Source organism: Carya illinoinensis, chromosome 3 (genome assembly GCF_018687715.1).
Source record: "Carya illinoinensis cultivar Pawnee chromosome 3, C.illinoinensisPawnee_v1, whole genome shotgun sequence".
Taxonomy (NCBI): Eukaryota; Viridiplantae; Streptophyta; class Magnoliopsida; order Fagales; family Juglandaceae; genus Carya; species Carya illinoinensis.
The window spans coordinates 10,808,492-10,825,629 of record NC_056754.1 but is presented as its reverse complement, the minus strand read 5'-3'; the positions used below and the strand labels follow the sequence as shown (position 1 = coordinate 10,825,629).

The window sequence follows — 17,138 nt, the reverse complement described above, 5'->3', positions numbered from 1 at the left end:
ACTACAAATATGAATACCAGATTACTCCTCATATTCACAGAAAAGGAAGTCAAAGATGTTTTCCAGATGAACTCTCTTGCATCCCTAGGCCTTGATGGTTTTCTAGCTTATTTCTACCAAGTAATTGGGATAGAATTGACCGGGAGACTTGTAAGTTTGCCCTTAACATTCTTAACTAGGGAGGCTCTTTAAGTGTCAATGATACTTTTATTACACTTATCACCAAAGTGAAGAAATATAAAAGAGTGTTTGATTTCAGGCCAATCAATTTGTGTAATGTAAGCTATAAGATTGTTGCTAAGATGCTAGCAAATAGACTTAAACTTGTTCTTCCTGACATAATTTTTATGAATCAAAGTGCTTTTATCCCAGAAAGACTCATCACAGACAATATTCTTATAGCTTACGTAGCTTATGAAACTCTTCACTCAATGAACTCTCAGATGCAGGGCAAACTAGTTATATGACACTCAAGCTCGACATGAGTAAAGTTTATGATCGAGTGGAGTGGAATTTTCTCAGATCAGTTATGGAGAGATTGAGATTTGATAACATGTGGATTTCTCTAGTTATGAAGTACATTACTTCTATTTCTTATTCCATCTTATTAAATGAAGAGGCAAGATCATCTTTCATACCAACCAGAGGTGATAGACAAGAAGATCCTCTTTTCCCTTATAGGTTTATTACATATGTTGAAGCACTAACTTGTCTACTAAAGCAAGAGGAAGCATCTCCAATGTACCAATTGGTGCTAGCCCATGTTGAATTAATCATCTTTTTTTTTTTTTGTGTATGCAGGTGACAGCCTCCTATTCTGCCAAGTTAATTCTTTGGAATGGAATAGGATCTTACCTATATTGGAGATCTATGAGAAAGCTTCTGGTTAGGTGCTCAACAAAGAAAATACTTTTATCTTCTTTAGCAAGAATGCTCCCACTAATGTTTAGAGAACTATTTTGAGGATTTCTGGGATTAGATCCTTAAGATCTTTTGAGAAATCTTTGGGGTTATCTATTGTGATGGGTAGGGCTAAAACTCCTGCTTTTTACTCCCTCATTGACAAAACTTGGACTCAGATCATCAACTAGCCAAAATTAAGTGCCTCACAGCTACAAGGAAAGAAGTTCTCCTAAAAGCTGTCCTCCAAGCAAGGACACTATGGGCATTTTCCTCATTCCTCTCTCTATCTCTCAGAGACTCAATAAACTATTGAATAAGTTTTGGTGGGGCTATAATGAAGATCATTCAAAAATATAATGGATTAAGTGGGATGAGTTGAGTCAAACAAAGGATAAAGGTGGATTGGGATTCAAATATTTTAGGAGCTTTATCCTTGCCATGCTTGCTAGCTAAGTTGGCGCATGCTTCAAAACTAGGGGTGAGTTCGGTCCGGTCCGGGGAGGTTTTGTGGACCGGACCGGACCTATTTGGTCCAGGGTTTTCCCACCCTGGACCGGACCGAACTCCATCAGGACCAGTTCGGTCCGGTCCTATTCGGTCCAGTCCGGTCCGGTCGGTCCATTCAGTCCAAGGTTGACTTTTTTTTTTTTTTTTTTTTATCTAATGACATTTTTTTTAATATTTATGTAATTATATTTAATATATATACATATAGTATTATATATATATTAGTAATATGCTAATACTATTAGTCTATTAGTAATAATACTATAACTAATAAATATATGTAATAATAACTATACTATAACTAATAACTATATGTAATAATAGTAATAGTGATAACTATATATTTATGTAATATGCTAATATTTAATGACATTTTTTTAATATTTATGTAATTATATTGTAATATATTTAATATATATACATATAGTATACTATTATATATATATTAGTAATATGCTAATACTATTAGTCTATTAGTAATAATACTATAACTAATAAATATATGTAATAATAACTATACTATAACTAATAACTATATATAATAATAGTAATAGTGATAACTATATATGTAACTATATGTAATACTAATAACTAATACTATTAGTCTATTAGTACTAATAACTATACTAGTATTAATAACTATACTAGTATTAATAACTATACTAGTACTAATACTATAACTAATAACTATATGTAATGATAGTAATACTATATGTAATACTATATTAAATAATAGTAATACTATTATTACTAATACTCTATGTAGTTATAGTGATTTAATACTAACATATTATATATTAAGCTAACTATACTAATACTATTATAAATTTACAAATATATGATATATTATAATTTATTCTATAACTTTTATAATATGTTAATACATTAATATATATACTAGTATTATATATATATATATATATATATTTTTGATCGGTTATACTAGTACTATATATTATAGTTAATAGTTATACATTAAAGAATATAGTAATACATTGATACTAAATATATATAGTTATAGACTTATAATGATTTAGTTATTATGAATTTATGATTAGTATAACTATATAATTGTATTAGTATTAGACTATTAATAATTCAATTTGGCTATATTATATTAGTAATATTAGTTATGTTGAATCAATTAGTTAGTATAACTATATTCTACATCATTAGTATTAATATAAATATTAGTTTTAGTTATAACTATATAGCCTATATTAGAATTGAGTTTTAGAGTATATAATAGACTAATAGTATTAGTACAACTATATAAGTATATTGTATAGCTATATATTAGTTTTAATTATAGTGATTAGTATAATTATATAATAGTAGACTATTAGTATAACTATATATTAGTATTAGTTACTATTATGGTGATTTAGTATATTATAATTTATATATTATATTTATACTATAACTCTTATAATATATTAATATATACTAGTACTATATATTATAGTTATATATTAAATAATATAATAATACATTCATACTAAATATATATAGTTATATTTCTAGTGATTTAGTTATTAACTTATTATGATTAGTATAACTACCCAAATTATAATAGTATTAGACCATTAATATAGCTATATATTAGTAATATTAGTTATGGTAAATCAATGCTTTAGTATAACTATATAAGTATTAACTATAATGATTTTTATATATTCATTAAATATAAGTATAGTGATATTTAAATTATATTAATTAAAGTGATAAATATACTATATAGCTATACATAGTATTAATTATAGTGATTAGTATAACTATATAAATTATATAATAGTATATTAGTATTAATAGTAGACTATTAGTATAGGTCACTATAGCTATTGTTGAAGTATTAGTTATAGTGATTTAGTATAACTATATTAGTATAACTATAGTCTATATTAGACTATTAATATTTTTTTATACCATATATAATTATATAATTAATAATTTAATTATATACAACTATTATATAAATAATATATATAAATAATATTTATTTATTTTTTATTTCTATTCGGTCCGGTCCGGTCCGGTCCGGTGTGAAAAACTCCCAGACCGGGACCGGACTGAATCTTTTCAGTCTCTTAAAAATGGGACCGGACCGGACCAGACCGAATTCGGTCTGGTCCGGTCCGGTCCAAACAGTGCCGGTCCGGTCGGTTTTGCCGGTCCGAACCGGCCGATGCTCACCCCTATTCAAAACCCAAATTTCCTCACTGCTCAGATTCTCAAACAAAGGTATTTTTCAAAAGGAACCCTCTTAAAGGTTAAACTGAAGTATAGACATTTTTATATCTGGAGGAGTATCATAAGTGACTTATAATTATTAAAGGAAGGTCTATTTGGAAGATTGGGAATGATTAACAAGTCACTATCTAGGGAGATGAGTGGATACTAAGCTCTCGTACTTATAGAATTTAGTCTGTTAAAGAGATTTTAGTTGAGAGTTGAATATAATATTATTAGAATATTATTATTATTTTAAAATTTTAAAAAATTAAATTATTTATTATATTTTATATTAAAATATTAAAAAATTATAATAATAAAATGGGTTGAAGTGATAATTATAATTATATCCCCCACCTAACCTGAGTCGATTGCAATAAAATAAAACAAAAAAATCCGTAACGTTTGCAGAGATCAAGGAAAGGAAATGTACAAGTTTTGAAATCCTAAACAGAAGGGACAATAAAAAAGTTGCAAGACCTGAAAATTACTCAAATTTATTGTAGTCTAATTGAAGATCCACTTTAATATGAGATTGGTGGTCAGAACCCCCAGGCCTCCTCTGCTACTTCCTTCTGGATTGGTTGGGCCATTTTCTAAAAATTGAAAAATATGTATACCATGAGGGGAAAAAAAGAAGTTATGCTTGCTACGTACCTACAAACACACTCTAACTAATTTAATGTAATTAGTTAAAAAAATAAATTTTATTAAAATAATATTAATTTAAATTTTAAATATAAAATAATCAGTATTAATAAGTAGATTAATACGTGATTTTATTTGTACTTAATAAAATTTAATAATAATTCAAAACACAAATGTAACAGGCAGGCAAGTTTGATTTGTCTTAAATAAGCTCATAATTTCTCAAAGGAAAGAAGATCATCAATCTGCATTGCACTTAAATTAATCCGGCCTCCAATAGTTATTTGATTGTATTTCCAATTAGGTCATTAGGCCGCATTTATTTTTATTAAATTTTTTATCTTATCTTATCTAATCATTACAATTTTTTCAAAATTCTATATAAAATAAAATAAATAATTCAACTTTTTTAAATTTCGATACAAAAATAATATTAAAATAATATTTTATTCAACTTTCATTTTAACTCGTATTATTTCTATGAAAACAAACGAGACCAAGTTATTAAAGAGAGACTGATACTCTTTTTCATCGTGCAAAAGGGCGTGCCAACAACTTCTGCCTGCATGTTGATATGAAGCATACAAAAAGACTGTTTTCTTCATGTTGTCCCAACTCCAAGCATAAAGTCCATTTGATCGATGAACATTTATCTCAAATAGCAAAACAAAATACAAACAAGGCCACGTGTGCAAATAATAAAGGCATTCAATTAGCCTACATCAGGTTGCCCAGAAAAAAAAAAAAAAAGGAAAAAGGATCAGCTTACTGCAGGCCACAGTACAACCAAATGTGAAGAAGATCATTGCCTTGCAAAAATGTTAAGAGAGTCAGAACAAATGAAACTCACCAAATCTCTCCTAAAATATAAAACATGGGACTTAAAGAAAATGCACCATGCAGGTTTTGTTAGCAGTTCAGATAGCAGCTAGCTAGGCAAAGTGCATGGCTTCTGTATTTCTTTTTCTTTTCTCTTGCTACTATAATAAAGATATATGAATGCGTATGTATCATTTATGGGACAGACTTAAAACTGGCTTCCTTTTGCCCACAAAATACCTGCAGAGCTCCATCTGATCCCCCTGCCACGAGTGTGCAGCTTTCGTCCCCAACCTGCCTCCAACACACGCTACTAACGAATCCATACTCGCGCCCGGCTCTACTTACCGGCTCGAACCCATGCACCCATATAGGCTCGCCCCACCTCAAATCGTACACAAAAACCTGGTTGTTCTCCGATCCGCAACCGAGTAACCCGCCATTCCTCCACACTGATAACCCGACAAAGTTCCGGTTGTTCACGTGTCCCTTGTACGTGCGAATCACACGGGGGTCGTTGATATTCCACAGCTTCAAACACCCATCCGTCCCGGCTGAGACGATCATTTGGGCATCCAGAAATCGAACGTAAGTTACGGTTTTACTGTGCCCGTCAAACACCACAACCGGATCCACCATTCTTCGGATGTCGTACCCGTAAGCCTTCCGGTCCGCACATCCGACGGCGATTGATGCCCCAATAACCGGATTGAATTCAACACAGCAGACGGGACTACGCCCCACGCTGGGCTGCACCGTACCCACGCATTTCCCACCTTCGCATCGTGGATCCCACATCTGCATGGTTCCGTCGTCCGACCCCGATGCCCCTAGAACAGGATCACAATGCGAATAGTCCACGCTCCAGACTCGGCGGCCGCCATGCTCATCCCGCTCAAAAATGGGTATTCTTCTCTCGAGGTCATACTCCATGACCACCCCATCATAGTCTCCTGACCCCAAAACTCGTCCGCCGGAACCGGGTTTCCACCTCATGCTGCTAAGCTTGGCTGGGGTGCAGATGTAGAACTCACATGCACTGGCATGGTCTAACAAAGTGGAAGCGGTATTACTACGCTCACCTTGTGGTAGCAAAGACCGTAAACTGTAAATTCTGATCTTTCTCGCGATACCACCGGTGGCTACAAAGCTATCAGACGGGTCAAACTCGATCACTCCGAGAGTGTCCGACACGGCTCCGGCTGTGCTAGAAGAGACAGTAGTGGAGAGATTGAATTCCCATTCACATATAGCTCTTGTTTCTTCATCTTCTTCTTCTTCTTCTTCTTCCTCCTCTTCTTCTCTATCGTCCTTTATGCTTTCTTTTTCTTCTCCTAATTTTCTTTCTTGGGACGTTTTCTCTTCTCGATCCCGCGGCTGGAATTTTGTGGAGAAGTTTTTCATTGCCCATTCATATGGAGTGGTGGAGATGTTATTGAAGGTTTTGGGGGCATTTGGACCAATGAAAGCGCTCTCTTCTATCAATTCTAGCCACCGCATATATATATATACACACACACACATATATATATATATATATATATTTTATAAATATATATGGCTTATAAATTAAAGCCAAACACGAATAGTAGGTTAGTTATTTTTTTTCTACTAGCAATTAAGCTCAAATCAAATACAATAATACTATATATAATCTGAAACTACGAATTAAACTGACAGTCCGTACGTATATATCTATAATGACATTACATTTTTTTTTTGGCTTTTTCTTCTTAATTTCATTTTTGCTTTCTTTCCGCAAGAGGAAAGTTTAATTAAATAACTAAAAATATTGGCCATATATATATATGATATAATGTCCATAACATTAAGATGATCTATTAATAATAATGGCTAGATGCAAGTTAATTAATTAATGGCTTGTATTAATAATAAGTCGATTAATTTTGTAAATATTGAAAATAATACGTACTATCGCATGGCCGCTGGGTGATGATATTGAAAGTAATTCGGATTGGTTTACAGATAGATAGGTACTGGTGCATCCATATATATATATATATATGTACTATGTGTCTGACGTAGACTCTGAAAGTACCACGAAAAATAAGATCCAGACATGGATATTTCACTTGAAACAGTGTATTTAATTTTATTTTTTTTCCAATTTAGGATGTAATTTCATTTAATTTTGTGTGCATCTACTTTCCAAAGGAAAATGGGGTATTGATTTATGATATTTCACTACTCTAGTGGACCCGTAAATTAATAATAATAATAATTCGTGGTATACTCTATGTAAGTTTTTGTACTTTATAGGATGGGGTTGTATTAAATGCATATGGATGTATAGCCAAAGTGGTGAAGGAGAAAAAACCGTAGTGCTGGTTGCTTTTGTGCCTCATTTTATGTAAGGAATGGTGTGGATACAAGCTCTTGTCCTCTTTGTCTTACGTGGTCTCAGCCAAGCCTTTTGTCCCCTCAACTTTTCTCTCCTCCTACCTTTAAACACCACCTAATCATATACATACAAAATTCTTCGTATATTAATGCTCTATATATATATATATATATATATTTTATGAGCGCTCTTAAACCACAAGTTTCCGTATTTATGAAGTGCACTGTTTTTTTTTTCTTTTTTTTTTCTTTTTTTTTTTCCAAACTTCTCTGATTGAGCTATTGCGTTTTATTTTTATTTTTTCATTTTCTTAGCCAACTAGAAAATGAAAGACGTGGCATTGCTATCTTTTACTTCTATCGAGGACAAAGGCCAGGTACGGCCGGGAGTTGTCGCTTTTATCTTCGAATAACGATTTGGGTATGTAATAAAAAAAGGAAATAGTATTTGTAATTGTGAAACGTAGAAAATACATAATTTTTTAATAAATAAATAAATAAATATGTGATTTATATATAAAAAATTAATTTTTTAATAATAAAGTCTATTTTTTAAAAATATTATACCGCATTTGTGCAGTTTATGATTTTATCTAGCCTTATTCAATAAAAAATTAATAAAAAAATGATGTAAAAATAATTTTATAAAAAATAATTTTATAAAATAATTTTAATGTAATAAATGTAAACTCCTTGTTAACCAATTAAAGGTGTATGATTATTGTAAACTTCAAAACCTTTGCAATATAGCAAAGGACAAGAAATCCAAATATCTAGACAGCGTTTGGTTACTAAGCCTACCTAACTTAATTTAACTCATCTCATCTAATCATTTCAACTTTCCAAACTTTTAACACAAAATATAATAAACAATTCAATTTTTTCAAATCGCAATTCAACTTTTTTAAATTTTAAAATAATAATAATATTAAAAAATAATATTTTAAATTTTTATCTCAACTCAGTCTACTATCCAAACTTGGCCTTAGTATTCATTATGGAGCCAAACTTAAAGCTGGGAGGTATGACAGCTTGAAGAGAATGTTGAATTGTGATGGATGTTTTATATTTGAATCAACAGGCAAAGGACAAGGTTTGGTTCTACTCTGGAACAATATGGTGAGAATGGAAATGGTGAATTATTCTCAAAGGCATATCAGTGCTTGGGTAACTGATGAGGAACTAAAGTTATGCTGGCAGTTTATTGGATTCTATGGGTAGCTTGAAACAACAAGAAGAAAAGAGGTATGGAAGCTTTTATCTTCCCTAAAACCCATGAATTATTAGGGATGATGTATTGTAGGGGATTTCAATGAGATCCTAACAAATGATGAGAAAGAAGGGAGAATACCAAGGCTCGAAAGTCAAATGGCTATGTTCACAGATACTCTTGAGAAAGGGAATTCGCATGACCTAGTATACAAGGGGGATAAGTATACATGAAGCAATAGGCATGGGGATGAGATATTCACTAAATAAAGGTTAGGCAAGGTAGTCGCAAATCCAAATTGGTTCGAAGTATACAATGAGATTTGGGTAGAGGTACTGGCTGCTAGAAGCTTTGACCACAAACCATTGCTGATTCATGTAAGTCAGGGGAGACATAGAGGATGGAAAGGGAAAAAAAGATTCAAATATAAAGCAAGTTGGGCCCATGAAGAGGGATATGACATTGTGTTAAAGAAGGCTTGGAAGAAGGAAACAATGGAGATGGAACCAAAAAGGTCTGTGCAAGACTTACTCATAGAAACAAAGAGGCTTCAAATTCTTAGACAGATAAGTAGGGAGAGGGGGAAAGATATTAAGGAAAAAACAATAACTCTTAAACAATTGTAAATTGTTAAAGGCAAGCCCAACACAGAAGAAATAAGGAGGGTGCAAGAAGAGCTAAGTTCTCTTCTTGAAAAAGAAGAAATGAAATGGAGACAAAGGATAAAGAGAAATTGGTACAAGCTTGAAGATAGGAACAAGAAATATTTCCATGATTGTGCTAATCAAAGAAGAAAGAAAAATGTCATAATGGAAGTTTCTAATGATTAGAACAGAATTCTCAATAATATTGTGGACATTAAAAGGGTCTTTAGTACTTACTATGAGAGTTTATTTACTACAATGTAACCAACCCGAGAAGACATTGAGGAATGCTTAAAGAATGTGGAGCCACGAGTCACAGCAGAAATGAATAAAAGCATCTCAAAGAGTTTCACAAGACTAGAGGTAGAAGAGGCGATAAAGCAAATGGCTCCTCTGAAGTCTCCAAGTCTATATGGTTTTAGGGCATGCTTCTATCAAAACCAGTGGAGTATTATTACGGATGAGGTGTGTCAAGTTGTCTTATCCTTACTAAATGGTAATATTGTGCATCCCTTAATAAATCATACATATCTTGCTCTCATTCCCCAAGTCAAATGTCTTGAGCATGTTAGTGAGTATAGACCCATAAGTATATGTAATGTATTGTATAAGATAATGTCAAAAACAATTGCTAACAAATTCAAGAAGGTGCTTTCAGCAATCATCTCTTCTACACAAAGTGTCTTCTTACCTAAAACTGATTACTGATAACATCATGGTGACTTATAAAGTGTTGCATTCTATGAGAACCCGGAAGATAGATAAAACTTGGAGTATGGCCATAAAATTTGATACGTCAAAGGCATATGATCAAATTGAGTGGAATATACTTGGAAGCAGTGATGAAAAGGATAGGGTTTTGTGATAGATGGATAATCCAATTATGAGCTATGCAACTTCAATGTCTTACTCAGTTCTCATTAATGGTAAATCAGGAGTAAAGTTTTTCCCCACGAGGGGTCTAAAACAGGGAGATCCTTTGTCACCTTATCTATTCATATTATATGTTGAAGGGTTTAGTCATTTTCTCAACAAGTATGAGCAGAAGAGTAATACTAGAGGAATTCAAGTGGTAAGGAGGGGGGGAGGGAGACTAGTACTAACCATCTCCTATTTACGGATGATTGCATTTAATTTAAAAGATCAAAGGTGGAGGAGTTGAACACGTTGCAAGAGGTGCTAAAAAGGTATGAGAAAGCCTCAGGACAATTTCTTAATAAAGACAAGACTTCTATCTTTTTTAATAGCAATACACATGCAGAAAATAGAAAGAGAATTCTGAAACTGGGAAATGCATTAGTGTGTGAAAGTTATGAAAGGTATCCATGTCTTTTTGCTATAGTAGGAAGATCAAAATACATTTAGAGGAATAAAAAAGAGGGTATGGTAGAAAATAGACAATTGGAAGAACAATTTTCTCTCTCAAGCAGGGAAAGAGGTGATGATAAAAGCAGTGCTTTAGGCTATTCCAACATAGACTATGAGTGCTTTTAGGCTCCCAACAAAATTGTATAATAACATTAATGTTATGTTCTCAAAATTCTAGTGGGAAAATCACTAGAAAAAGGGTGAAGTGCACTAGAGGAGTTGGAACAAGATGGATTTGTAGAAGGGGAAGGGAGGAATGGGCTTCAAGGATTTGGAAAGTTGCTCTACTAGCAAAACAATGGTGGAGATTCATTCAAAATCCAAATTCATTGGCTACAGTGATATTTAAAGAGAAGTATTTCATAAGCTCAACTCTGTTAGAGGCAAAATTGGGTCATAAACCCTTTCTGAGTTGGAGAAGTATATGGACAACTTGTGAATTGTTAAAGGAGGGTCGGAGATGGAGAGTGGGGAATGGGAGTAAAATTTAGATATGTGGCTATAAATGGTTATCTACAACATCTTCTTACACTATCCAGTCACCAATTTTAATACTTAGTGCAGATTCAAATGTAGGTGAGCTAATAATAAAGCAAAAAGGAGAGTGGAATGAAGAACTAGTAAAATCCATTTTTGCTAAAGAAGAGACAGATTAGATTTGTAGTATGTCATTGAGCAAATGCAGCATTAAGGATAAACTTATATGGGGCCCTTCCAAAAAAGGGGTATTCATAGTAATGAGTACATATTTCCTAGAGCTGGAAAGGAAAAAAGCTGTCAGGAAAAAAGTTGTCTTAGGAGAATCATCAATGGATAGTAGATGGAGCAGCATATGAGATCTAGAGGTGCTAGGAGTGGTGAAGGTTTTTCTATGGAAGGTTGGAAATAACTTGTTAACAACAAAAAAGAACCTGTTTCATAGGAAGATAGTAGAAGATCCTAACCACCCAATTTGTCTCAGAGAAGTAGAGACAATGATGCATGCTCTGTGGAGATGTCGAGCAGCTAACGATATATGGGTAGAGGGACAAAGTTATGTGCTGAAGATACTTCCTTATACTTTGGGAAAAGTTGATGGAAAAATTGAATAAGTCATAGTTGGAGGAGTTTGCTGTACAAGTGAGGAGAGTGTGGCACAGAAGAAATGAGCTTGTATTTGAGAACATGCTACAAAGTCCATATAAAGTAATCAAGTTGTCTTGGGAAGGCTTGGAAGAATTCAAGCAAGCATAGGAAATTTCAAAGAATGAAGAGCCACCAGCAGTGGATGAAAGAAATAAGCAAAAATGGAAAAGACTACAACAGAATTTTTGAAAGTGAATTGGGATGCTTCTCTAGATATCAATAATAAAAGGATGAGGACGGGAGAAAGGAGAGGCCTTGGCAGTAGTATGTGCTTAAAGAAGTAATGTCCAGCAACTTGAATTAGCAGAGTGCTGTGCTCTATGGAAAGCCATGGAGTTTTGTAAGGATTTGAATTTCCGAAAGGCAATATTAGAAGGGGATGCACAAATCATCATAAAGACAGTAATGAGTGAAGATGAGGTCATGACTTACTATGGCCATATAGTTGAAGACATCAAGAAGGTGTTGAAAAATAGAAGTGAACGGAAGATACAATCTGTTCATAGAGAAAACAACACAATGGCTCATGAGTTAGCAAAGGAAGCATCAAGTTTAGATGATGAAAGAGTGTAGATTGAAAAAGTCTCGGACTTCATTGTTAATAGTCTGGAAAAAGATAAACTATGTAGTGTTTGATTTTATGAGTGATATATAGAAGTTTCTTTCAAAAAGGAAGGCATCAGGCCGGTAATAGTATTGTTCTTGCAGATTGATGGTATAAAATAGGATACCATTATACTGCAATATATGCAAGAGGATTTTTCAAATAATATTTAATGATTAATAAATATTGTATGACTAACTTTATATATTGTTTCTGGCTTACTCTATATTTTAGAGTTTGAAATACTCAGATTATAAATAAATGAGAGTGTATTTTAACTCTAAAATAGATATGTATCCCCATTTACAAAAATGTGCTGAAAGAAATTTGTTACAAAAAATATATAAAAAAAAACAACAACAACAACAGGGATCTTCCTAAAATGCACTTAGTTGGGTCAAGTAATGTCGGTTTAAGTTCTATGCATTTTTGTTAGGATAAAAAATGGAAAACACAACATCTATATCTATTTTGAGACGAATATATATATATATATATATATTTATAGATAGATAGAGAGAGAATCAATATTCATGGAGTAGATTTACCTATTCAATTATTTGATTGAACCGGGGGATCTAATTGTCAAGAAAGATAGATGTATTATGTGGGGTTACAATATTTAATATTGTTTGTGAATAATTTGTAGGCAACGTAGATCATATATATAATAGCATTTAATGTTGTGTCCATCTCTTATTATATTTGACAATTTAATTTGATTAAGTAATTAGGGAAGATGTCTACGTTGATTCTTGCTTATAAATTTGCTAAGTTGTGAGATTTACTGTAATATATAAAAATTAAAATATAATTTACAAGTTAACATGACATGCGTCACAGTCACATCCTTGACTATCATGTGTCAAATTATGGGCTGATAAATAAACCTTTAAAAAAAATATAAAAAAAACCTTGTTAGGGACGAATCACTTTAGCAAATTGGGCCATAGTTCTTTCTATTCAGGCCCCTTCCTCCTCCTCCTCCTGAAAAGGCAAGGGAAAAACATGTTACGTGGAGTTTGAAAAGACAAGGTAAAAACAAAGTAAAACAGAAGGAACACTGCAAACGTGCAGTCAAATAGCATCGTTGAAAGGACATATTACGTACAATAAAGCGTGTAATAGTGTATTGTGCCATATTCCATGGAAGACATGATCATATGCATGAAAAAACGATCTTTCTGCATACAGGTCATATTGCGAAATTATCTACTTTATTGATGTGATGTTATCTATTTTTTATTTTAGAGAAAGAAATACACGATGAAGAAAACAGCATAGTTCCGTTCGATTTCCGTGTTCTTTGATCTGATTTTCGCACCCCCATCTTATGATCACGGTCCTCGTTCCTCCACGGCGCACGTCTCTCACTCAGATCTTGAAGGCCGGCTGCGATGCGCTCCTTCGCTACCCATTTTCTTTTACCTCTTTAAAGACTTGTAGGAATTTGTTAACTCTACCTGTTCACAAAATTGATTGTAGTTTGAAAGAGACGCAACTACTTGAAATTATTGATAGAAACTTACTTGCTTTTAGTAATATGTTGATGAACTGAAGGTATTCTTAGTCCGATTGAAAGAGCGCTCTCTCTCTCTCTCTCTCTCTCTCTCTAAAGGTTTAGTTCTGGTTTGATTATATAAAACTAAATTATTCAATTTCATCTCATATAATTTTAATTTTTTTAAATTTTCACACAAAATATAATAAACAATTAAATTTTTATAAATCTCTAAATAAAATTAATATTAAAAAATTATATTATCATAATTTTTTTCCAACCTTTAACAAATTATCCCATCTAAAATGTGTAACCTAGCAAAACCTTATTTTTTATATTTGAAGCGTTAATTATCCGTGACATGATCGTTCAGGGAGTCATCATCAATAATTCCACGATTCCATCATCTTGTTGAGAATAGAAACTTTGCTATATTTTCTGCACAAAATTAATAAATTTCTCAATGACCAAAACGAGATAACCGATCTATATACCCTAAGAAAATTTTGCTTCCTGTAATGTTACCTGATATAGTAAGGTATTGGACTCCCAATTACTTACAATTAAAGGAAATATATACACGTATATGGCACATAGTCCTGAAGAATAACGGAAAAGAAGAGTGTGTATATATATATCCTATAGAAAAAGCAATATTTGTATCTGCAACTATCAAAGGAATCCGATCCTATCATTTTTTCACAACAGACTCTGAAATCAATCGAATCATCATGAAGCTTTGCATCTTTAACATGATGCAAGGAAATGTATTGTCAAGGAGCTGTGTACAAGCAGCAGACATCACACACTTGGCATACATACAAAGAAAAATTGAAGTTACACGCTGGTTGTATAGGAGCATAGGAAGCTGAGTTCAAGGCCATATGAAGCATCAAAGAGCAATCTTTTCCATGTGCATTGTGCCGGGACATACTCGGTAATATTTACATGGATGGAGTAGCAATTTTGAGAGATTTTGACAAAAGATCATTCTTTTCTTAACCATGATATGCAAAGAGATAGAGAAGCAAACATCTATAGAGGCATGGGATCATTGTATCCGTGGGGGAGAGAAATATGTGCATTTGCACTCCTTTGCCACCGTTTTCATTCGATGATTTCAACGCACAAAATTTCTCCTCTCTTGCCTCTCCATTTTTCCCGCCCAAACGCATCCCATTTTTCGAGCTCCCCAAAACACTCTGTATCATTTTCCAGGTGGCTACATTAGGTCTTCTTCATGCGCAAGGGTGTGCGCAAACTCGCTGCATATAGAGTTTTTCATAATAAAAAGACCACTACAAATGAATTGTTTCACACTTCACCTAAATTGATTCTAATTCATGAGTTTGGAAAATAAAACTTTAAAAAATCTAGATTCACACATTTTTAACTCCAATAATGCAGTCGATAATAAATTTATCTTTTTATTTATGAGACGCACTTGTTCGCATTCTTGAATGAATTATCTTGATTTGTTCTTAAGGTTTTTATTTTATTTATTTTTGCCTTTTTTGTTGTAACTTGTAAGGTTCTTCCACGTCCATCAAGTTTCGATTAAGACTGTTCACTCGAGTTTTGGATGGGGCACTTGGCTGGAAATTTGAGTTCCAAACCTGGGTTGGTACTAGGGTGAATCCGGGTACAACCTGATTGATTGATTTATTTATAATATAAGAGACGTGCTAGTTACCCAACCCGCATACCATTTTTCTTATGCTGATTATTTCAATAGTCAGATACTAATTTAATAAAAAAGAAAAAAGAAAAAAAGAAAAAATACGAATAGAAGAGAAAGACATCAAAAAAGCAAGAGTTTTGCTAGATTCAAGCAAATTTGCGTACTAATCTGCATACCAATACTGCTTTCTTCATACTTAAATTTTAAATTAGCATTGTTTTCAATAAAATCTACTTTTTGTCCAATCACAATTGCACGTATTAGTGCACAATCATACTTGCAACTAGATTTTTTCAAAAAACAAACGCAACTCTCTCTCTCTCTTAACGTTCGGCCGTTCTCTTCTGCACGCGATGGAGAAAGACAAGCTTTCAGTTTCCCATTGTATTTTCTCAACAACCAAACAACTTAAACCTTAAAAATGCAAAAGCTGTGAAAAAGAACAGTAACTGAGGAGAGATTGCGACAAGCAGTGGAGGTTGAGGAAGCCCTTTCTCAGCAACCAAACATATTTTCTCAACAATGTTGTATAAAGCTCTTTCTCATCATATGGGTATTTAAGTCCTTCAACAGGTTGGAACTTGCTTTCGACGAAGGCACGCCTCTGCAAGTCACCTGGAGAAGAAAAATTAACAAACATGGAGAAAGAAGATGACTTGTGGGTTGATTTCACTCTCATGCGCGCTTTCGACGACGCCATATCCAAGTACAAGAAAATGCACAGCAAGAAAGGCCATGATGCTTCAATTGAAGAGCAAGAGAGAGCAAAAACTGAAGGGAAAATATCTCAAAGTCCCATCTCCAAAACAGATCTTACTGATGTTTTAAATGTGTGGTATGGTATTTTGCAGGCTTCTACACTTGCAAGTTTCAACGAAGAAGGCAAAAATGCAAAACGCCCAATTTCAATTACCAACCCCATTTTTTCATCTCCCTGCCCACTCATATGCACCGTTTTATTAAAACTCAATTTCCACCTCAGCGTAGGTGCGCGACTTAGTACGCGAGTTGTCTGCAAAAAGACTTTTCCATAATATAAAGTCTATATTCAATTAAGGTTTAAAAGCTCAATTTTTGTTTTTTTAATAAAAACCTATATTATATGAAATATTTGTCAAGAAAAACTAAATTTATATACGAAAATAAATAAAGTTAGAATCAAACTAATTACCTTTTTAACTAAATGCATGTAAAAAATCAATATTCATCTTGTAAAATGCATGCAACACAAAGTAATCTACTACATATTACATTATTATTATTTATTTATACATTATATTACAAAATAAAAAAAATTATAAAATACATGCAACCAAGTCCAGGTTCCTTAACACTCTTTGGAGAGTTCCTCTGTTTGTTGACCCCAACTCATATGTCTTCTTGTTCAATGCCAAAAGATAAGAACCAAATCCACCTGCAATGCATAAAAGAGAAACAAAAACAAACCACTACTTTTATATGTTTAGCATAAAGGTTTAAAAATTTCAATGATTACAATATCAAAATTGACTTTGAAAGAATGTTGCAGATTGGAA

General features: G+C 32.9%; 1 protein-coding gene across 1 annotated transcript; it reads right to left on the bottom strand.

Annotated features, from left to right (window-relative positions):
- Positions 1 to 4,914: 4,914 nt before the first annotated feature.
- LOC122303231 (WD repeat-containing protein RUP2-like) lies at positions 4,915 to 6,594 on the bottom strand. Its single transcript, XM_043114897.1, has one exon. It carries the CDS (start codon positions 6,511 to 6,513, stop codon positions 5,305 to 5,307), a length of 1,209 nt encoding a protein of 402 aa, XP_042970831.1. The 5' UTR covers positions 6,514 to 6,594; the 3' UTR covers positions 4,915 to 5,304.
- Positions 6,595 to 17,138: the final 10,544 nt, after the last annotated feature.